Here is a 22,904-nt window from a genome sequence, read left to right as displayed (position 1 = left end):
CTCCCAAAGCCATCAGACCTGAGAAGCAAAGGAAACTGGGGCCTGCATCCAGCCAGGCCTTTTAAATCACCCTTAGCCTCAGCCACCTTCCCAGGCAGCAATACAACCTCCGACGAGGATCCGATCCCAAGACTCAGAGGTTAAGTCAGTGACTCAAAGTCACATAGGAACAGTCAAACCCAGACCTGATTAATTCCAGTATTCGATACTGCATGTTCCCTGTCTCCACACAATTCTGAGTTCTAAAAGCCAGACTGACCTAGTGAGAGTTAGCCACTCAGTCGTGTCCGACTTTTTGCAACCCCAAGGACTGTAGCCTGCCAGGCTCCTCTGTCCCTGGGGTTTTCCAGGCAAGAACACTGGAGGTGGGTGGCCATTCCCTTCTCCAGGGGATCTTCCCAACCCAGGGATCCAACCTGGGTCTCCCACATTGCAGGCAGATTCTTTACCGTCTGAGCCACCAGGGAAGCCCCTAGGGCACTCAACATGAGAAGAAAGGAAAATCCTGTGGACCCCTACATGACAGTGGTACCCCAAATCACAGCTATAGAGAAGGGCTGGTGTCAGCAAGTTTCTTGGCTTCCAGGAATGGCTTGATGGTCCCTTATCTTCCTCTCTTCTCATCCCTACGCACGTCCTTCCTGAAGCACCCTTTCAGCCTATGGAGAATCAGAAAAAGGAAGAAGGCTGGCCTCCACCTTCAGCATCACCCTTTTAAGAGAACAGGTGGCACCTCTTAGCCCTGTTTTTTCCCAAAAGGGCCTCAATTCTGGAGGGTTCATGGCAACAGCAGGTAAAAGGAGCTTGCCAGCTGCTCTTCTCTCCACCCCAGGGTAGCTCATTCTATTCTCTCTGCTACCCCCCTCCTCTCCCAGAATCCAGGCCACCAGATGGCCCGAGCAGGCTGTGTTTATTTGGGGCCATGGAAACCTCCAGTTTCCTTTTCCTATCACTCTGGGTCAGGCACAGAGCTGGAGCCCAGCCTTAGAGCAATGATGCCATGGGATGGTGTGTTCATTATTCATAATCCCTGAGCCGTCAACCTGGGTGAGTCCCTGGCTTTACCTCCCTGAGCAGCTTTTCCCAGTCACCATGGAGATGCCTCTGTTCACTCTGAGGTCTTGGGACTAAGTCAGGCAGGGAGGATCCCAGGAGACTCCCCTTAAAGCCTAGAGCCCCAAAGGCACATGTCAAGTGCCATTCCCTTCCTAGTTTGGGTTTACAAAGCCAGTGCTTGGGAAGTATTTCTTTTTTTTTTTTCCCCTCCAAAAGAATTTGCCTTTATTAGTGAGGCAAAAATGATAAAGCCTTGACTTGATAAAACCTCCTATTTCAAACAGCTCCTAGGGGCATGTTTTTCTAGGTAATTATGTTCTTCCTAAAAATAGAACCTGCTATTAAGAAACAACCACGAGTGTTACTAATAATCACCAACATTTACTGAGCTCTGTTTTCCTTTTACCTCTCTGCCTCTCAGCAAAGCAACTGAGCTAACCTTTAACTGTTTCCAAACACTGCTAGCTCTGTTTTAAACCTTTCTCAGAGTAAGAACCTCTCAGTTTTGGAGTTCATCTTTTAACAGTTCTCTAAAGAGTTCTACTTAGCCTATCTGTAGCTGTCTGAATCTGTACATATTTCCCCATCCTCCTCTTAGCTTCTGGCTAGAAGAAACGGCCATCTTGCTCCACAGATCCTGGGAGTCGGAGAGGGTGGAGGTGGGGTGGGAGGAGACTGCCCACTTTTTAAAATATTTCTTTTTGGACCTGCCCGCCTCTTGTCCCACCTGGTGTCTGTCATGCTGAGCCTTCTTCACGGGGGCTCCGCGGGGATCTGCTTTTAGGCTACCTTGTGAATGAACCTGAAGTTACTAAAACTCACCACTGGCGGAACTCAACTTTCAAAAACACCTTTCCAGAGAATTCCTTTTATCAGTATCTTTTTTGAGTACCTGTGACGTGCCAGGTTCTGGGTACTGGAGATCCAAGAGTGAGCCACTGCCCTCCTAGAGGTTATTGCATTCTGGCTGGGAAATAGGCAACAGAAAAATAAGACTGAAAGATGTGAAAGGGGAGGGTGTAGAATAAAGTGGATAAAAGAGTAAAGGGGGTGGATATGAACCTGGGCAGGCCTCGTTGATGCCGTAAGATTTGGGGGAAGTGTGGTCCAGGAGGGCACAGACTAAAGGGGAGAGAAGTGGTGTGTCTGGGGTTCTTTTCACCAGGAGGCTGCCTTGAGAGCTCGCCAATGTCTTCTCCACCGCGGCAGCTATGCTCAGGGGCTTCCGGGACTAAGGAAGCCTCTAATAGGCTTCTCGTGAGGGAGACGCTGGGCGTTCTCGATTCCTGCCAACGGCAGGCGTTCAAAGCTTCAGTTCAGTTCAGTCGCTCACTCGTGTCCGACTCTTTGCGACCCCATGAATCGCAGCACGCCAGGCCTCCCTGTCCATCACCAAGTCCCGGAGTTCACTCAAACTCACGTCCATGGAGTCGGTGATGCCATCCAGCCATCCTATCCTCTGTCATCCCCTTCTCCTCCTGCCCCCAATCCCTCCCAGCATCAGAGTCTTTTCCAATGAGTCAGCTCTTCGCATGAGGTGTCCAAAATACTGGAGTCTCAGCTTCAGCATCATTCCTTCCAAAGAACACCCAGGACTGATCTCCTTCAGAATGGACTGGTTGGATCTCCTTGCAGTCCAAGGGACTCTCAAGAGTCTTCTCCAACACCACACTTCAAAAGCATCAATTCTTCGGCGCTCAGCCTTCTTCACAGTCCAACTCTCACATCCATACATGACCACTGGAAAAACCATAGCCTTGACTAGACGAACCTTTGTTGGCAAAGTAATGTCTCTGCTTTTGAATATGCTATCTAGGTTGGTCATAACTTTCCTTCCAAGGAGTAAGCGTCTTTTAATTTCATGGCTGCAATCACCATCTGCAGTGATTTTGGAGCCCCCCCACCCCGCCAAAAAAAAATAAGTCTGACACTGTTTCCACTGTTTCCCCATCTGTTTCCCATGAAGTGATGGGACCAGACGCCATGATCTTCGTTTTCTGAAGCCTTGCGGAACCAAAGTCCCGAGGGAAGCGCGGGCCCGCGGACCGTGAGAGGAAGAACACACCGGAAGCGGCCCCGAAGGTCGAACATGGCGGCTGCCAGGTGCCTTCGCTGGGGTCTGAGCCGAGCCGAGGCCTGGCTGCTCCCGCCGCCCACAAGCTGCTGTCACCGGGCTCTGCACAGACAGGTAGAGGGCACCGAATTCCGGAGCGCCTACAGCCTGGACAAGCTGTACCCGGAATCGCGGGGCGCGGACACCGCCTGGAGGGTCCCGGTGAGCCAGGAGGGCCGGCCTGAAGGGGCGTTTCCTGGACGACGCCGGGGAGCCAGGGCCCCACGCGCGAGGCGAGCGGCTGGTCCCGGGGCGGACGCGCTCAGACGCGGCGGTGCCCGCGAGCCGAGGCCGGTTGCCCGAGCACCCGCAGGGTTGGGGCGGATGGCAGCACCCGATGTCGCTTGAGGTGTGCGGACGCCGGGAGAGCACGCTGGCTCCGCTTCTTCCAAGACCACCAGCGTTTCCTCGTCCATTCTCCGTCCCTCAGGCCCAGATTCTTATCCTCAGGGAAAACCGCCCACGTTTCCGTCTTCATTTCCCGTCCCTCAGACTCACATTCTTGTCCTCGGGGAAAACTGCCCTCCAAGGCGGACAGTTAAGGCAGGAAGCTGCCAAGAAGCTCTCTTTGGGAGCCTTTTGCCGAGTTACGCGGTCCCCGGCCTCCAGCACGCCTGAGGAAACAGGGCTTCTGGTTCGCTTCTTTAGGCTGCTCGCTGTGTGCAGGCGCTGTATCAGGGTCCGGGGCAGGAAAGTGAGGACGCACCCAATTCACTAAGTTTCCACCTACAGGACTGGAAGAGAGGGTTCTGTCATTCACTCACTCATTCAACAAACTTGTGTTGAAAGCATGCTGTGTACACTGTGCTATGCATGGGGATAGAGTAGTGACCAAAACACAAAAATCCTGATGCTAGTTACCTTATCTGCTAACGAAGGGAGACCAACACAAAAGCAGTAATATAGAGTATATGACACGTACTTTGGAGAAAATAAAGCCCAGAAGGAAGAAGTGCTAAGGTCGGGGGTGGGATTACAGGTGTTTGTTTGTTTGTTTGTTTTGGGGGGGGTTACAGTTTTAAGGAGGATTGTCTGAGGAGGCCTCTGAGAAGGTGATGCTGGAGTAAGGACCTGGAGGAAACCTAGCAGCAAGCCATGAGAAGAGGAGCTTTCCTTGTGGGGGGACCAGCAGGTGTCACCCTCTCAAGGGGTAGCATGTTCATCTGGTTCAAGGAACAGCAGGCAGGCCAGTGTGTCAGAGAGGAAACTAAAGAGAGGGCTGAGGGGAGGTCTGTTTATAGGGCTCACGGGCCTTAGCTTTACTCTGAATGTGATGGAGGCAGAAGAGTGGAATGAGCCTAATTAATTTTACAAAGATCACTTTTGTAGAGAAGAGACTGCAAAACGGCAGGAACAGGAGACCAGTGAGGAGATCGCAGTAATACAGGCAACAGATGATAAGCAGGGGGACTTCCCTGGTGGTTCAGTGGCTCAGACACTGCACTCCCAGTGCAGGGGCCCAGGTTTGATCCCGGTCAGAGAACTATTAACAGATCCCACATGCCACAACTAAGACTCAATGCAGGAAAAAAAAAGATGATAAGCAGGGTGGAAGCAATAGGAGTCATGAGACTTGTCAGGTTCTAGATAAGTTTTAAAGGGAAAGCCTACAGAAGTTCTAGTGGGTTTTCTAGGAGACATGTGAAATGAGAGAGGAACTGAAGTCTGGGCCCTGAGCAATGTAAAGACTGAGTTGCCGTTAATGGAGATGAGAGAGTGGCAGTTACAGTCGTTCGTCCTTTCATTCACTCAACAGTAAGTTTCTTGTGCACCAACTGTCAGAAACTGTTCAAGCATTGCAGATACAACTGCAATAAACTGGTTTCCACCTCATGAAGCTTACGTTCTAACAGAAGGAGCAGACAGTAAATAAATGAGGAAAACATGTCAGAGAGTATGAAGTAAGGACTCGACTGGAGGGCTTTGACATGAGATCCAGGGAGCTGCTTCCGGTTGTCAGGAAGGGAAGTCGTCTTTGAGGAGGCCAGAGGTTTGAGGCATCAGTTAGGTGCCTGAGTGGAGACATCAAATAGCAGTGGGCTCTGTGGACGTGGGGTTGGAGAAAGAGGTTTGAGTTTGAGCCAGAAATATCACCAAGGATGATATTTTCAAAGGAGATGGGTGGAATGTTCTAGGGAAAGAGTGAGAGAAGAAGAAGGCTCTCAGGGACATTTCAGTGTTTAAAGTTTGCAAAGAGCAAGCAGAGGAGAGTGAAGAAAGTCACCGGAAGGTGAGAGGGAACTGGAGAGGCCAGCTCAGAAAAGGGAAGAGCGTGTGTGGAGGGCACCGCCCTGGGTCTCCAGCGCTGCCGACGTGGAGTACGTTGAGGATTTCACCGCCAGATAATTCTAAGATGAAAAGGGATGAAGGACAGCAGGGACAAGTGAAGTGCCTTTGAGCTTGGGAGGCCAGAAGAGCCTCCGAGTGGGTGATGTTCGAGCTGGGCCCATGGACGGGAGGATTTAAGGCCACAGAGGAACAACTCAGGAGAGGCGTGGAGGCGGGAGGTCCTGGAGTGAGTAGTTCAGCTTGACACAAACCCTCAGGGCCCCTGTGCTGGTCACTGTTGAAGGCAGACAGCCCCGTACTTGGGCCTCTCGTGGTATGTGGCTCGGGGTGGGCAGAGAGTGTTTCTTGAAATCTCCCTGATGCTGATGTACTGTAGCCCCTTCCCTCCTCCGAGGCTGCTGATGGTGCCAACCCTAGCTGAGTGGGCTGGGGTGCAGGGCAGGTGGCAGGGAGGGCTGGAAAAGTCAGTCCCGTTTCCTGGAGGAGTGTTTGTGAGGCGGTACCTCTGGAGCCTGGGGAAGCTTTTTCTGTCATCTCAACACGATTTAGCTGGGGACCTGAAAATAGCTGTATTGTATTCACGTTGTAGCTTTACGTCGTTTCCTTTTTGTCTCTCTGGACCAGTTGGGAGTCACTCAGCAGCTAATATTCACCTGACACTGTGTATGTTTCATTACAGGGCGACGCAAAGCAAGGCAACGATGACATTCCTGTAGGTGAGTGGTTTTGTTTCACAGAAAAACACCCGATCGTTTCCTCCCCCGTCACGCATTCCTCCCCAGCCCAGTGAAAGTAAAGAAGCCATCTTTGAGGGTGCAGAAGGGGAGTCCTTGCAGCATTGTTGAGAAGAGGAAGGAAACAGAAAGTGATGAGGCAGCCCCCCCAGAGCTCTGGGAAGCCCCCAGCACACACGGAGAGCTCTCGATGGGCTGGGGGCCTGGAACAGTCTACACTAGGTGAACTGGTCACTTTGTGAAAAAAGTCAGGTACAGAAGCGTATCTACAGTGAGCTGCCGTTTGTGCCTTACTTATATATATATCTATCTGAGGCACATGTTTCTGGATGTCCACACAGATCTGAAGGATGTGGAGGGCACTGGATATAGGGGTGACCCGAGGTGGGAGCAGAGACAAATTTGGGAACTTGGTGTCTGGGAAACAGGAGTGGGGACTTCTCCCTGTGAACCATTTGCGTAACTTCAAAGTTTTGTGCCCATCAAGCCTAAGATGTGGTCTGTAAAGAAACAAGCAGGCCCCTTGAGAGTCAAAGAGTTTCTGGCACCCACAGACAGTGAAAGGAGAGCAGCCAAAGGCTCGGGCTCGAGATGATCCCGCAACAAGGAGGCCAGGTGGCCACAGGCTAAAGCAGAGGAGCCGGCGGCCTACTACTGCTCGGTAGTTTGAAGCCGGCACTGGTGCCCTGTGGCGGGAGGAGGCAGAGAACCAGGGACAACACAGCCCGTCTCCTGACAGCCTGGGCGGACGGGCAGGCAGCGGGAATGGCCAGTCACTGTTTCCTCCTCACCTGCCTCTGAGCGGGTCCCAGGCCTCTGCAGACGCTGATGAGGCGCCCCACCCCCGACACACACAGAACTGCAGGCATTCATCACTTGTTGGGAAAAACAAGTTCATTTGATTTTTTTCAAAGGGCGGAAAACCTCTCAGAAGCTGTCTGGAGATGTCGCCACTCCCACTGAGGCCCGCTCCCCACAAGCACAGGGCCACAGTGCCCCTTGAGCCCCCGTAGCCCAACCCTCCTGAAACTTGCCCACTGCCATGCCTCCCCGACTCTCCTCAGACACTATGAGGCTGCTTTTCATGAATTATTAAAGTAGAAGGAATGGAGACGGAAATGGCAACCCACTCCAGTATTCTTGCCTGGGAAATCCCCCGGACAGAGGCGCCTGGTGGGCTATAGTCCATGGGGTCGCAAAAAGCCGAACATGACTTAGCAACTGAACGAGAGCAACACACAGTCAGACTGTGATCCGATGAGACACTTCCCGGTGGGAACGTGGCATAAAATGGAGAGTGAAGTGACCTGGCAGTATGGGATATAGAGTTCTATAAGAAACGAAAATTGGTGTATAGAATAATAGTTGCAAATACTCAAATAATAAAGTCTTAGTTGCTCAGTTGGGTCCAATTCTTTGGGACCCCATGGACTGTAGCCCGCCAGGCTCCTCTGTCCATGGGATTCTCCAGACAAGAATACTGGAGTGGGTTGCCATGCCCTTCTCCAAGGGATCTTCCACACCCAAGGATTGAACCTGGGTTTCCTGCATTGCAGGCAGATTCTTTACAGTCTGAGCCTCCAGGGAAGCCCATTCAAACAATAAAATTTGTGGCTGAAGGGAGAAAAAAAAAGTAGAAGGAAGCAACCTCAGTTTACAGATTCAAAACAAAACCAAGACACAGGGAAGCAGCGAGGCTTTGCTGGGGTCACAGAGTCAGTCTGTGCTGAGCCGGCGTTAGAAGATGGGACTCCCAGCTGCAAGTGGAGTGCTCATTCACGCAGCAGGCATTCTCACCCACTGATGCAGGCTCGGCCCGGGGATGCGCGTGGAACACCAGCCAGCCGGCGCGTCCACGACCACCACATTTTGAAATACAACTGAAATTCAGTTTGTCCCTCCGTTTGGGCTTTTGAAAGAGTCCTTGCTTTAAAACAAACAGCAAAAGGCGAGGGCAGTCAGATCCCACAGAGTGTGCTAGACCAGGAGTGGACAACCTGGGTCGTAATTTTACATCCGATGCTGTCTCTGGCCTTGGGGAAATCACCGTGATGATGTGTGTTCTGGTTTTCAGATCGCTTGACGATATCTTACTGTCGGAGCAGTGGTCCTGGGGGCCAGAACGTTAACAAAGGTACGAGGCACCTTGTTCTCTTTAGCGCTTAGCTGAGAGATGGGCTTGAGGATTCTGTTTACATTCATGTGGAAATAAAGGGATTTTTTTTTTCCAGAAGCTTAAATACTGCCAGTTTATATAATAACCCCCTTTATTCTTTTGAATGTGGTCTGGTCCTCGGACTCCCAGCTGCGGGTTGCCAGGCCTGGGGTTGGTCTGGGAGTCTGAACAAAGGGACCGCACAGTGTGAGTTGGCAGCCAGCTCCCAGAACAGGTTCCTTCTTTCTTGTGGGACTCACGCCCCCTCCCCCGCCGCATTCTTGTCCGAACCCAGTAAACTGTGAGAGAAAGAGACCACTGGGCATTTTATTCCTGGAAGTTTGGGTTCTTTTGTTTGTTGTTTAACTTTACATTGGAGTATCAGATCAGATCAGATCAGTCGCTCAGTCGTTTCCGACTCTTTGCGACCCCATAGCCAATTAATAATGTTTGATAGTTTCAGTTGCACAGCAGAGAGACTCAGCCATACATATCCATGTATCCATTCTCTCCCAGACTCATCTCTATCAGAGTTCCCTGTGCTGTACAGTAGGTCCTGGTTGGTTATCCACTTACCTGGAAGTTTATTTGTATTTTTTAAAATATTTATTTATTTGGTTGTGCCAGGTCTCAGTTGTGGCATGTGGGATCTAGTTCCCCGACCGGGGATCAAGCCTGGGCCCCCTGCCTTGGGAGCTTAGAGTCTTAGCCCCGGACCACCTGGGAAGTCCCGGAAGTTTACTTTTGTCCAGAAGCACCTCACTGTCCTGGCAGGCTCATTCCATGGCCAAGTTGGTCTCCCCAAGTTCACACAGGACAGGAGCGTCCCTTGGGTGGGCGTCTCACCTCCCTGTGGTTCAGAGTCCGGTGGTCACCAGCTACCCTGATGCTGAGGGTGCTGAGCATCTCAGTGACCCGCGCTCCCTCCCTTTATCGACAGTGAACTCCAAGGCTGAAGTCAGGTTCCACCTGGCAAGCGCCGACTGGATCGCAGAGCCCGTGCGGCAGAAGATGGCTCTCACGGTAAACCGCCAGCCCCTGCTCTCCCCATAACCCCTCAGTCACTTCAAAAACTCTTCTTTGCAGAATTTTGGTTTTGCCTTTGTCCTCCGCAGCACAAAAATAAGATCAACAGGGCGGGAGAGCTGATCCTCACGTCTGAATACAGCCGCTATCAGTTCCGAAACCTGGCAGATTGCCTCCAGAAAATTCGAGACATGATTGCCGAGGCCAGCCAGCCAGCCACAGAGCCATCCAAAGAAGATGCTGCACTTCAGAAACTCAGGTCCTTTAGAACATGCCCCCAGCTTCTGTAAACAGATTCATGTGGGCAAGGGGGCCACACAGGGAAGAAAGGAGGCGGGAGAGGCCCGAGACTGGCCAGCGGGCAGACGGACCTCGAGTGGAGGCCCCGGCCTGGCACCTGCTGCCTTGGTGCCAGGTCCTCTCGCCACCTTGAGAAGCTCTGATTGGGCATCTGGGCGTAACCATGTTCTTCTTTGTTTTCAGGATAGAAAACATGAATCGCGAAAGGCTCCGAAAAAAGAGAATAAACTCTGCCATCAAGACGAGCAGGAGGGTCGGTACGGACTGAAAGCACCCCCTCGAGCCAGCAGAGCCCCTCCAGGGCACCCAGGCGGCTCGGACACCAGGAGACGGGTGTCTGTTCGTGTCACTGCTCGTCTCTACGTCGGAACCGTCGCAAGAAGGTCCATCGGGAGCGAGGGTTGTAGGCCCTGGTCGCCGAGGTCTTTAGAGGCGATCACGTGTTATCACACCTTCGTTATCCATGTCCTGTATTAGTTGCAATAAAATTCTAAACTCAGCGGGCTTCCCCTTCTCATTCAGAATGTGTCAGGACAGAATTCCTACCTTTTCTCTCACTTGAAATCTGCCTGATAATTATTGACCAGCACTGACTGTACAGTCCAGAGGGGCACAGAGGGGTGAACTGTGGGGTCAGCCCTCAGGAACACAAGGGCAGAAGGGCTGAGCCAGGTGGGTGGGCATCAGAGCTGGGCCTGGAGACGGGTGTGGAATGTTGATCAGGAGAGAGCCAGGAGGACATGCCAGGTGAAGGGAACGGTGTGAATAAAGGAGACCAGAGAGCAGGCTGGGTTGGCGGAGCTGAGGAGGAATCCATCGAATGGGGGATCTGTGTGGGACCTTTTGGAGGTGAGTCTGGAGAGGGAGACAAGTTCACGGTGAAGAGTCTGGAGTTCAAGTGGAGAAGTTTAGGTTCTAAGACACGAGGATACTAGGGAGCCACTGAGGGCCTTGAGTGGGAAGGAGTGTCGTGTGTTAGGTGCTACTGCAGGCTGTGGGGTTTTGGAGATAGGAAGAAAATGAGTTGGGGGACTTTGCTGGGGGTCCAACAGTTGAGACTCTGAGTTTCTACTGTAGAGGGTGTGGGCTGATTCCCTAGTCAGGGAGCTAAGGTAGGTCACCTGGTAAAGAATCCGCCCACAATGCGGGAGACCTGGGTTCCATCCCTGGGTCGGGAAGATCCCCTAAAGAAGGGGAAGGCTACCCACTCCAGTATTCTGGCCTGGAGAATTCCATGGGGTCGCAAAGAGTCAGACACACGACTGAGCGACTTGCACTTCAGAGAACTAAGATCCCACGCGTCATGTGATATGGCCAAAAATTTTTTTAAAGAGTTGGGACTGGAAAGAGGTTCTTGAGATCCGATTGTATCTGGTTCAGTACACCAACTGCAGATTACTCAGACTTGTATGGATTCTCAAAACGTTCTGTTATTTTGATCCAGTTTATTCTTTTGACAGTTGATTGCACTGTGATGCTCTAAATGCAAGATCGAGAGCTGTAGTAGTATGTACACTTGATGGGAACCTCATCATTCATGTGACTGTAAACGGGGGGAGTCAGTGATAAATGACTTAACGAAATTGCAACGTGGAGGACGGGGTTAAGGGACGTGGAGCCCAGTAGGGAGCTGAGGCTCATATATGAGCAAGTGCAACATTCTTTGGTTCGTTAATTCAACAAATACTGAATACCAGGCACCGGGTAAGGTCGTGAGGAATCAGCAGTGAACAAAAGTCCTTTCTCCCAGAGAACTCACGTTCAATCAGAATGATAAAAGCTGAGAAGCAGAATGGATTCTTGTTAGGGTAACATGACCTAAAACATAACACAAGGAAGGTATAAATAGTTTTGGGGAGTAACTGGTTCCAGCGGGAGGGTCAGTGAAGATGTACTTGAGGTGCTTCAGATGGGCCTGATGGAGGGGAACGGCTGGCCATGCGAGCACAGGAAGAAGCTTATCACCTGGAGACTCCAGTGGTGGCCAAGGGCCCTGCCTGCGGTGGGGACAGTGAACCACCACATGGAGAGAATGGGCCATGAGGCCAGCTGCCCCGGGGTCAGCTTCTGACGAGCACCACTCCCAGCTGTGAGGCCTCCAGGAAACTACTCAGCCTCTCTGAACCTTAGCTTTTATTGCTGTTCAGTACAGAAGTAGGAAGTCAAGAAATACCTGGAGTAACAGGCACATTTGGCCTTGGAGTACCGAATGAAGCAGGGCAAAGGCCAATAGAGTTTTGCCAAGAGAATGCACTGGTCACAGCAAATACCCTCTTCCAACAACACAAGAGACAACTCTACACACGGACATCATTAGATGGTCAGTACTGAAATCAGACTGATAATATTCTTTGCAGCCAAAGATGGAGACGCTCTATACAGTCAGCAAAAACAAGACCGGGAGCTGACTCAGATCATGACCCCCTTATTGCCAAATTCAGACTTAAATTGAAGGAAGTAGGGAAAACCACTAGACCACTCACGTATGACCTAAATCAAATCCCTTACGATTATACAGTGGAAGTGAGAAATAGATTCAAGGGATTAGAGCTGATAGAGTGCCTGAAGTACTATGGACGGGGAAGTTCGTGACATTGTACAGGAGACAGGGATCAAGACCATTCCCAAGAAAAAGAAACACAAAAAGGCAAAATGGCTGTCTGAGGAGGCCTTACAAATAGCTGAGAAAAGAAGAGAAGTGAAAGGCAAAGGAGAAAAGGAAAGATAAACCCATTTGAATGTCAAGTTCCAAAGAATAGCAAGGAGAGATAAGAAAGCTTTCCTCAGTGATCAGTGCAAAGAAATATAGAAAAACAATAGAATGGGAAGGACTAGAGACCTCTTCAAGAAAATTAAATATACCAAGGGAACATTCATGCAAAGATGGGCACAATAAAGGACAGAAATGGTATGGACCTAACAGAAGCAGAAGATATTAAGAAGAGGTGACAAGAATACACAGAAGAACTATACAAAAAAGATCTTAATGATCCAGATAACCATGATGGTGTGATCACTGACCTAGAGCCAGACATCCTGGAATGTGAAGTCAAGTTGGCCTTAGGAAGCATCACTACAAACAAAGCTAGAGGAGGTGATGAAATTCCAGCTGAGCTATTTCAAATCCTAAAAGATGATGCTGTGAAAGTGCTGCACTCAATATGCCAGCAAATTTGGAAAACTCAGCAGTGGCCATGGGACTAGAAAAGGTCAGTTTTCATTCCAATCCCAAAGAAAGGCAATGCCAAAGAATGTTCAAACTAGTGCACAATTGCACTCATCTCACACACTAGTAAAGTAATGCTCAAAATTCTCCAAGCGAGGCTTCAACAGTATGTGAACCATGAACTTCCAGATGTCCAAGCTGGATTTAGAAAACGCAGAGGAACCAGAGATCAAATTGCCAACATCCGCTGGATCATCGAAAAAGCAAGAGAGTTCCAGAAAAACATCTACTTCTTTATTGACTATATCAAAGGCTTTGACTGTGTGGATCACAACAAAATGTGGAACATTCTGAAAGAGATAGGAATACCAGACCACCTGACCTGCCTCTTAAGAAATATGTATGCAGGTCAGGAAGCAACAGTTGGAACTGGACATGGAACAGCAGACTGGTACCAAATAAGGAAAGGAGTACGTCAAGGCTGTATATTGTCACCCTGCTTATTTAACTTACACGCAGAGTACATCATGAGAAATGCTGGGCTGGAGGAAGCACAAGCTGGAATCAAGATTGCCGGGAGAAATAACAATAACCTCAGATATGCAAAGGACACCACCCTTATGGCAGAAAGTGAAGAACTAAAGAGCCTTTTGATGAAAGTGAAAGAGGAGAGTGAAAAAGCTGGCTTAAAGCTCAACATTCAGAAAACTAAGATCATGGCATCTGGTCCCATCACTTCATGGCAAATCAATGGGGAAACAGTGGAAATGGTGACAGACTTTTTCAGTGGTGGGGGGGGCAGTGCAAAATCACTGCAGATGGTGACTGCAGCCATGAAATTAAAAGATGCTTGCTCCTTGGAAGAAAAGCTATGACCAACCTAGACAGCATATTCAAAAGCAGAGACATTACTTTGCCAACAAAGGTCCATCTAGTCAAAGCTATGGTTTTTCCAGTAGTCATGTATGGATGTGAGAGTTGGACTATAAAGAAAGCTGAGCACCAAAGAATTGATGCTTTTGAACTGTAGTGTTGGAGAAGACTTTTGAGAGTCCCTTGGACTGCAAGGAGATCCAACCAGTCCATTCTAAAGGAAATCAGTCCTGAATGTTCATTGGAAGGACTGACGCTGAAGCTGAAACTCCAATACTTTGGCCACCTGATGCAGAGTTGACTCATTTGAAAAGACCCTGTTGCTGGGAAAGATTGAAGGTAGGAGGAGAAGGGGATGACAGAGGATGAGATGGTTGGATGGCATCACTGACTCAATGGACATGAATTTGAGTAAACTCCAGGAGTTGGTGATGGACAGGGAGGCCTGGTGTGCTGCAGTCCGTGGAGTTGCAAAGAATCAGATACGACTGAGCAACTGAACTGAACTGAACTGAGTGGCTAAGTCATGTGCAAATCTTTGTGATCCCACGGCCCCTCTACAAACTAGGGATGGTTAGTGCTGACCTCTAATAGGGTGGTAGGGTGGTAGTCATTAGTGGCACTGAGCCTGTACCCAGGGAACTTTAGCCATGATTAATAGCCCAGTTTGGCTGGAACCCAGGGGGTGAGGCTCTGTGGAAGACACGTCTGCCACCTTGAGTGGGAGCCAGGTCTAGAAAGGCCTTCAATGTGACACCTAAGATGTTTGGCCTCTACCCCTATAGAGGCTGTCAGGGGAAGATTAATCTTATTGGGATTGGATGAGAAAAAAAGACTGCAGGGAAGTGTGCACAACTCAGTGGACAGATCCAGTGAGCAGTTAGGGACCCATCCTGGAACCGGGCCAGTGGCAGCAGTGATGGAAAGAAACCCGCGGATGCAAGGGGGTTCGGAGGACAGAAAGTTGACTGATTGGAGTGAGAGCTGGTGTGTGACAAGGGGGTGGTGATCTGAGACAGGAAAGTCACCAAGGGAGCAGGCTTGGGAGGCTGGTTGGATGATGGGTATGGTTTTGCCTGGGAGGAGCCGCTTTGTGGGGCCTGAGGAGGAATGCCAACATGGTGATGCCCAGGACGGGGAGTGAAGTGGGAGCTGGGGAGTGAGGTCGAAGCAGGGATGCAGGACAGAAGAGAACAAGCAGTGTCTTGGGGATGTGGAGGAGCAAAGCATGGAGATGCATGGAGACAGCGGCGGGAAACCAGAGCGAGCATCCTCACGGTTTGACTCTGGACCTGGGGGCTGGGCCTGTGAGGCTCTCAGAAGACATTGGTGGCTCGTGACGGGGCTTGCAAAAGCATTTAAAATACAGAGGAGGGGAAAGAGAGGTGAAGAAAAACAAAACTAGGCCAGGGGACACTAGAGAGTGGAGAACAGGGGTAGGACCCGTCATCAAAAACAACAGAGCCTGTTACACAGTGAAGTAAGTCAAAAAAACAAATGTTGTATGCTGCTGCTGCTAAGTCGCTTCAGTCGTGTCCGACTCTGTGTGACCCCATAGACAGCAGCCCGCTAGGCTGCCCCGTCCCTGGGATTCTCCAGGCAAGAACACTGGAGTGGGGTGCCATTTCCTTCTCCAATGCATGAAAGTGAAAAGTGAAAGTGAAGTCGCTCAGTCGTGTCCGACTCTTAGCGACCCCATGGACTGCAGCCTACCAGGCTCCTCGGTCCATGGGATTTTCCAGGCACGAGTACTGGAGTGGGGTGCCATTGCCTTCTCCGAAATGTTGTATACTAACGCATATATATGAAATCTAGAAAAATGGTACTGAAGAACCTATTTGCAGGTCAGGAATAGAAACACAGATGTAAAAACAGACTTGTGGACACAGAGCAGGAAGGAGAGGGTGGGACTAATTGAGAGTAGCATTGAAACATACACATTACCATACATAAAATCGATAGCCAGTGGGGAGTTGTTGTGTAACACAGGGAGGTCAACCAGGTGCCCTGCGACAACCTAGAGGAGTGGGATGGGGTAGGGGGCAGAAGGGAGGTTCCAGAAGGAGGGGATATATGTATACCTATGGCTGATTCATGTCCATGTATGGCAGAAACCAACACAACATTGTAAAGCAATTATCTTCCAATAAAACAGCAACAACAAAAAGATGAGGGCAAAAGAATGAGCATGGGTGGACCTCACAGACACAGTGATGAGCCACAGAGGTCAGACTGTAAGAGTATGATTCCGTTTATACAAAGCTCAAGTCAGGCAAAACTGCCTTATGGCGTTGAGAGTCAGGGAAGCATTTACCCCGGGGCAGGGGGGAGGAGGCAGAAGGGAGCCTTCAGGGGCGCTGGCAAAGTTCTGTATCTCCTCCGGCCATGACCTTGAGATGTGTACACCTTACTGCGTGGATGTTACACCTCAACAAGCAGAGCATTTAGTTAACTGAAAAGAGGACAGGCTTAAGGAAGGAGACGGGAGCCAGGTGGGGTACATTCCTCTTTCTTGTTGGTATTATGGGTTTGTGCAGACTCTGTAAGTGGGAGAGAGAAAGAAAAAAGAACGTCTCCAAGTCCCTGAGAGCTACGATCTCAGCGCAAGCACAGGCGGGGAGTAGACACTGACTGCCCTGGGCTGACTCTCCTTCCCTTACATTTTTCCAATAGGTATGGATTTTAGTAGTGGGTTTTCAACATGTGTAACGTTTTTAAATGTGCTTTTCTGTATTTGTATTCCCTTTTGTATAACAGTCCTAAAGAAACAAGACATTAAAGTGTCTAGTTGGGTGATCCATTTCTTTTCGCTCTATTCTGTAATTGCGTATGTATATATTTCTACTATCAAGACTGGAAGGATGTGTTCCTTCAGGTTGTACATTGTTTCATGATGGGGGAGAATGTTACTGTTTGTTTCAGGACTCGTGCTTGAGACGAGTTTGCTCTCGTTCACTTACTACACTTAGCTATGACGGTAAAATTTGGAAATGCCCACAAACCTCAGCTTTCGCCCGCCATCCATAGTCAGGTGTCCGGGCAGAATCAGCGCCGGCCTCCCAGCACCCGTGTGCTTGCCGGTGCGGCTAATGGGGGCGGCAGTTGACTTCCCACCATGTTTCTTCCTCGCGGGTTTCCGTGAGCATCCAAGGTCTCGCTTTGGCGCGGCCCGGGCACCGCATCCCAGGGCGTTTGCCTCGCTAAGCCGTGATTTGTAAGGCCCGGGATCGGACCGCCTACTAGAGGCAGAGATGTCGCGAAATTGAGCCGCAGGCCCCAGTGGCCTAATGGATAAGGCACTGGCCTCCTAAGCCAGGGATTGTGGGTTCGAGTCCCACCTGGGGTAGAGCACCTTTTTGGTCCTTACACTCTAGAATCCATGTGCCAATAGTTCCGCCGCTCGAAAGACTCCCAACACACCCGGCTCCGGTCCGCGGATGGAAAACCTGCTAGATCCCAAAGCAGGGACCTGGAGGCCGCTGACTTTTGGACAGCGAACAGGCCGAGCGGACAAGGAGGGGGGAAGGATGCGAGGTCACCAGGGCGGGAGGAGGGGGTGAGGGACACTGAGTCCCGGGCCGGGACGCGCCGACTATTTGACTGCAAACGAGGTCCGGGTCAGCTGCACAGCAGAAGGCGAGCTGAGAGCACGCGGGTGGGGCGCCCCTGAGTCCCCAGATCCCTAGGCTGCAACCTCGGAGGCTCGTGCTCTGCGATCGCAAAAGCTAACGTGGGGCCAAAGCGCTCCCGCCCCGACACCACCCCAGGTGGGACTCGAACCCACAATCCCTGGCTTAGGAGGCCAGTGCCTTATCCATTAGGCCACTGGGGCGCGACGGCCTGGGCCGACCACGTGGTCCGTAGTAACGCGCAGCGGCGCGCGCACAGGCCTCAATCGGCCCTACCACGACGCCGGCCGGACCGCGGACCCCGAGGACCAGGGCCGGGCCCGAGAGGCCTACAGGACAAGCAGGGGGCGCGGCCGCGGGGCCACGCGAAAAGTTAAAACTTCACGGTGAGGCGAAACTGAGGACGATGACGGACGGCAAGGGGCGCGGAAAGTGAACGCCTGAAGGAAGCAGAACCAGGCGGATGAAATCATGAAGAAAGCGGGTTCGCATTTTGAATTCGGGAGGAGCTGCTCGTCCAAAACGAAGCCGACCACGAAGGGACTCGAACCCTCAATCTTCTGATCCGAAGTCAGACGCCTTATCCGTTAGGCCACGCGGTCCCAGAGCCTAGCGATTCGTGGGAAGATAGTTGAGCGCACCCTCCCGGAGGCGGCGTTGGCCCGAGGGAGAAAACCGTGGGCTTTTAGCCTCAGGGCGCGCGCGTCCTCGGGGTTGCAGAGCAACAGACACTCTGCGCCAGCGCCGGGGCGGCCGGAGGTGGCTCCCACTTAGCGAGGAGGCAGCGTGCCCCAAGAAGTAGTGTGTCTGACTTCGGATTAAGCGTTTGAGCCCCTTCGTGGTCGAAACGCTTTAATCCTGAGAAGAGGACGACACTCTTGCGCCGCAACCAAACCCGGCCGTTGCCCTTGTTTCAGGCCCGGAGACAGCGCGGGACCCTCTCCTCGCAGCTACTTCCATCACCTGGGGCTCGTGTCCAGTTAGGCTTTGCACCTGGGAACTTCCGGTTGACGTCACTACGCCGGCCTGCGGCGTCATAGTTCAAGAGACAAGTGATCGAGCGCCATTTTTGTGAAGCCCCAGTGGCCTAATGGATAAGGCACTGGCCTCCTAAGCCAGGGATTGTGGGTTCGAGTCCCATCTGGGGTGGGGGTGGATAGACCACCGAACGTTCTTCTTTACATCCCTTCACGGCCACCAGATGGCAAGTTTTTCTCCTTCCTCCTGAGACCGTTTTCGTGTTTGTGGATGCCACTTTGCCGTTTCATTTTGATCGAGCCTGACTCTACTCTGAGAGGTAGACTGATACGAGGGCAAATGGTTCCCCATTTCGTGTTGCCTCTCTGGGTTGACGTCTAAACAGTCACGTGGCGAACGGGCTCCGCCAGCTACGAATCCCTGTGCAAAAGAAGCGAGCTTGTTCAGTGCGAGTCCATCTTTGTGAAGTTAAAAGCAGACCACGCAGTAGCAACCCCGTCCCTCCCTGCCCCCCGGAGCCCCCAGCTGGAGACAGGCAGGCCGGGTCGGGGTGGGCGCTGACCAGCTCCGTGCCCTTCGTTTGAGAGCGCGCCCGCCTGTGCCCTGTGCTGCGGCGAGAAGGGGTGCAAGGACGCTTGTGTTTGCACGCTCCTTGAACAGTGGGGCGACAACGGCCAGTCTCTTGTGTGCACCCAGGTCCCATGGGTAAAAGATGACCCTGCTCGCATTGGGTGATCGCAGCGCTGTTTAAAAAGGGATTAACAGATAAACAAGGTCTTCCTGCTTAGCACAGGGAACTAGATTCAATATCCTATGATAAATCATAATGGAAAAGAATATGAAAAATGATTGTTCTGGCACTCAACAGAGTATTCTAGAGTCCTCTGCCTCTTTCTAAGCTTCTAGGATTACCAGCTGGAATGCCAAGTGTCCGATAGTAAGGGTGGTGTGAGAGGGGCAGGTAGCAACTTGCTATGGCCACAACCAGGGGAGGAGAACAAAGTACCCAGAGGACCCTGGAGTAAGCAAATTGCATTTGATCTCGTGGGCAGAGGGTTTTAAGCAGGGGAATAAGATAACTATATTTGCATTTTGAAAAGATCCCCTTGGCAGCACCTTAATAAATGAATTAAAGACAACACTGTAAATCAACTATGCTATGCTCTGCTAAGTCACTTCAGTCGTGTCCGACTCTGTGCGACCCCAGAGACGGCAGCCCACCAGGCTCCCCCGTCCCTGGGATTCTCCAGGCAAGAACACTGGAGTGGGTTGCCATTTCCTTTTCCAGTGCGTGAAAGTGAAAAGTGAAAGTGAAGTCGCTCAGTAGTTTCCGACTCTTAGCGACCCCATGGATTGCAGCCTAACAGGCTCCTCCGTCCATGGGATTTTCCAAGCAAGAGTACTGGAGTGGGGTGCCATTGCCTTCTCCGGTAAATCAACTATACTCCTATATATATATGTATATTTTAAGAAGGAATTAGAGGCAGGTGAGAGTACAGGCAGGGAGACCTCCTAGGGAGAGACTGTGATTCAGGGAAGAAATGACCAAACCATGAATGGAGGCTCTAGCAGGTCCATGAACGATCTTTGCCTGAATAAACTACAGTTGACCCTGGATCAATTTAGGGATTAGGGCTGCCGACCCTTCTCAGTCAAATAATCTTGAGTAACTTTACACTCTGCTCTCTGCACCCGCAGGTTCAACTGACCTCAGATGGTATAGTTCTGTAGTATGTACTTAAAAAAAAAAAAATCCACATATAAATGGTCCCAATCAGTTCCAACTTGTGTTAAGGGTCAACTGTACTTCATTAGGGAGAAGGCAATGGCACCCCACTCCAGTACTGTTGCCGGAAAATCCCGTAGATGGAGGAGCCTGGTAGGCTGCAGTCCATGGGGTCGTTAAGAGTCAGACACGACTGAGCGACTTCACTTTCACTTTCCACTTTCATGCATTGGAAAAGGAAATGGCAACCCACTCCAGTGTTCTTGCCTGGAGAAGTCCATGGACAGGGAAGCCTGGTAGGCTGCAGTCCATGGGGTCGCACAGAGTCGGACACGAATGAAGTGACTTAGCAGCAGCAGCAGCAGTACTTCATTAGGGATTACAAAATAGCAATTTTCCCAATGTTACTTTTCTTTCCACATTTATTAACTGGAATACTTTGTAAAGGACTTTTGTCATTAACTAGGTCTATTAGTTTATCCTGAAATACTTTTGTTTAAATTAAGACACGATCAGATCAGATCAGGTCAGATCAGTCCCTCAGTCGTGTCTGACTCTGTGACCCCATGAATCGCAGCACACTAGGCCTCCCTGTCCATCACCAACTCCTGGAGTTCACTCAGACTCACGTCCATTGAGTCAGTGATGCCATCCAGCCATCTCATCCTCTGTTGTCCCCTTCTCCTCCTGCCCCCAATCCCTCCCAGCATCAGAGTCTTTTCCAATGAGTCAACTCTTTGCATGAGGTGGCCAAAGTACTGGAGTTTCAGCTTTAGCATCATTCCTTCCAAAGAAATCCCAGGGCTGATCTCCTTCAGAATAGACTGGTTGGATCTCCTTGCAGTCCAAGGGACTCTCAAGAGTCTTCTCCAACACCACACTTCAAAAGCATCTATTCTTCGGCACTCAGCCTTCTTCACAGTCCAACTCTCACATCCATACATGACCACAGGAAAAACCATAGCCTTGACTAGACGGACCTTTGTTGGCAAAGTAATGTCTCTGCTTTTGAATATGCTATCTAGGTTGGTCATAACTTTCCTTCCAAGGAGTAAGCACCTCTTAATTTCATGGCTGCAGTCACCATCTGCAGTGATTTTGGAGCCCAAAAAATAAAGTCTGACACTGTTTCCACTGTTTCCCCATCTATTTCCCATGAAGTGATGGGACCGGATGCCATGATCTTCATTTTCTGAATGTTGAGCTTTAAGCCAACTTTTTTACTCTCCACTTTCACTTTCATCAAGAGGCTTTTGAGTTCCTCTTCACTTTCTGCCATAACGTGGTATCATCTGCATATCTGAGGTTATTGATACTTCTCCCAGCAATCTTGATTCCAGCTTGTGTTTCTTCCAGTCCAGCGTTTCTCATGATGTACTCTGCATGTAAGTTAAATAAACAGGGTGACAATATACAGCCTTGACGAACTCCTTTTCCTATGTGGAGCCAGTCTGTTGTTCCATGTCCAGTTCTAACTGTTGCTTCCTGACCTGCATACGGGTTTCTCAAGAGGCAGGTCAGGTGGTCTGGTATTCCCATCTCTTTCAGAATTTTCCACAGTTTATTGTGATCCACACAGTCAAAGGCTTTGGCATAGTCAATAAAGCGGAAATAGATGCTTTTCTGGAACTCTCTTGCTTTTTACATGATCCAGCGGATGTTGGCAATTTGATCTCTGGTTCCTCTCCCTTTTCTAAAACCAGCTTGAACATCAGGAAGTTCACGGTTCACGTATTGGAGACTTTTGAGCATTACTAGAGTGTGAGATGAGTGCAATTGTGCGGTAGGTTGAGCATTCTTTGGCATTGGCTTTCTTTGGGATTAGAATGAAAACTGACCTTTTCCAGTCCTGTGGCCACTGCTGAGTTTTCCAAATGTGCTGGCATATTGAGTGCAGCACTTTCACAGCATCATCTTTCAGGATTTGGAATAGCTCCACTGGAATTCCATCACCTCCACTAGCTTTGTTCGTAGTGATGCTTTCTAAGGCCAACTTGACTTCACATTCCAGGATGTCTGGCTCTAGGTCAGTGATCACACCATCGTGATTATCTGGGTCGTGAAGATCTTTTTTGTACAGTTCTTCTGTGTATTCTTGCCATCTCTTCTGAATATCTTCTGCTTCTGTTAGGTCCATACCATTTCTGTTCTTTATCGAGCTCATCTTTGCATGAAATGTTCCTTTGGTATCTCTGATTTTCTTGAAGAGATCTCTAGTCTTTCCCATTCTGTTGTTTTCCTCTATTTCTTTGCATTGATCACTGAGGAAGGCTTTCTTATCTCTTCTTGGTATTCTTTGGAACTCTGCATTCAGATGTTTATATCTTTCCTTTTCTCCTTTGCTTTTCGCTTCTTTTCACAGCTGCTTGTAAGGCCTCCCCAGACAGCCATTTTGCTTTTTTGCATTTCTTTTCCATGGGGATGGTCTTGATCCCTGTCTCCTGTACAGTGTCACGAACCTCCGTCCATAGTTCATCAGGCACTCTATCTATCAGATCTAGGCCCTCAAATCTATTTCTCACTTCCACTGTATAATCATAAGGGACTTGATTTAGGTCATACCCGAATGGTCTAGTGGTTTTCCCTACTTTCTTCAATTTAAGTCTGAATTTGGCAAAAGGAGTTCATGGTCTGAGCCATAGTCAGCTCCTGGTCTTGTTTTTGCTGACTGTATAGAGCTTCTCCATCTTTGGCTGCAAAGAATATAATCAATCTGATTTCGGTGTTGACCATCTGGTGATGTCCATGTATAGAGCCTTCTCTTGTGTTGTTGGAAGAGCGTGTTTGTTATGACCAGTGCATTTTCTTGGCAAAACTCTATCAGTCTTTGCCCTGCTTCATTCCGTATTCCAAGGCCAA

General features: G+C 50.2%; 1 protein-coding gene and 4 non-coding genes across 6 annotated transcripts; 3 read left to right on the top strand and 2 right to left on the bottom strand.

Annotated features, from left to right (window-relative positions):
* The first annotated feature begins 3,103 nt into the window (after window positions 1–3,103).
* MRPL58 (mitochondrial ribosomal protein L58) lies at window positions 3,104–10,173 on the top strand. 2 transcript variants are annotated; one of them, XM_027518827.1, is made up of 6 exons: window positions 3,104–3,331; window positions 6,138–6,174; window positions 8,267–8,326; window positions 9,288–9,370; window positions 9,463–9,632; window positions 9,857–10,173. In XM_027518827.1, exons 1-6 carry the CDS (start codon window positions 3,146–3,148, stop codon window positions 9,939–9,941), a joined length of 621 nt encoding a protein of 206 aa, XP_027374628.1. In that variant the 5' UTR covers window positions 3,104–3,145; the 3' UTR covers window positions 9,942–10,173. The 2 variants fall into 2 exon arrangements, with proteins under 2 accessions (XP_027374628.1, XP_027374629.1); XM_027518828.1 differs by having other exon boundaries at window positions 3,113–3,244.
* A 6,812-nt stretch (window positions 10,174–16,985) lies between these two features.
* On the top strand, window positions 16,986–17,058 carry TRNAR-CCU. Its single transcript has one exon. It is a non-coding gene; the product is annotated as a tRNA-Arg (tRNA).
* Window positions 17,059–17,471: 413 nt separating this feature from the next.
* TRNAR-CCU lies at window positions 17,472–17,544 on the bottom strand. Its single transcript has one exon. It is a non-coding gene; the product is annotated as a tRNA-Arg (tRNA).
* A 326-nt stretch (window positions 17,545–17,870) lies between these two features.
* TRNAR-UCG lies at window positions 17,871–17,943 on the bottom strand. The gene has a single exon. It is a non-coding gene; the product is annotated as a tRNA-Arg (tRNA).
* Window positions 17,944–18,417: 474 nt separating this feature from the next.
* TRNAR-CCU lies at window positions 18,418–18,490 on the top strand. Its single transcript has one exon. It is a non-coding gene; the product is annotated as a tRNA-Arg (tRNA).
* The last annotated feature ends 4,414 nt before the right edge of the window (window positions 18,491–22,904 follow it).

This window comes from Bos indicus x Bos taurus, chromosome 19 (assembly GCF_003369695.1).
Source record: "Bos indicus x Bos taurus breed Angus x Brahman F1 hybrid chromosome 19, Bos_hybrid_MaternalHap_v2.0, whole genome shotgun sequence".
In the NCBI taxonomy this organism is placed as follows: Eukaryota; Metazoa; Chordata; class Mammalia; order Artiodactyla; family Bovidae; genus Bos; species Bos indicus x Bos taurus.
The sequence above is the reverse complement of the archived record's forward strand: the minus strand, read 5'-3'. Positions and strand labels throughout refer to the sequence as shown.

What these genes read in the sequence shown, in the direction of transcription:
- MRPL58 (XM_027518827.1), top strand. Translation starts at nt 3,146, where the DNA reads ATGGCGGCTGCCAGGTGCCTTCGCTGGGGTCTGAGCCGAGCCGAGGCC. An exon ending in ACACCGCCTGGAGGGTCCCG is followed by an intron (nt 3,332 to 6,137) that starts GTGAGCCAGGAG and finishes GTTTCATTACAG; the next exon opens with GGCGACGCAAAGCAAGGCAA. An exon ending in GGGCCAGAACGTTAACAAAG is followed by an intron (nt 8,327 to 9,287) that starts GTACGAGGCACC and finishes CTTTATCGACAG; the next exon opens with TGAACTCCAAGGCTGAAGTC.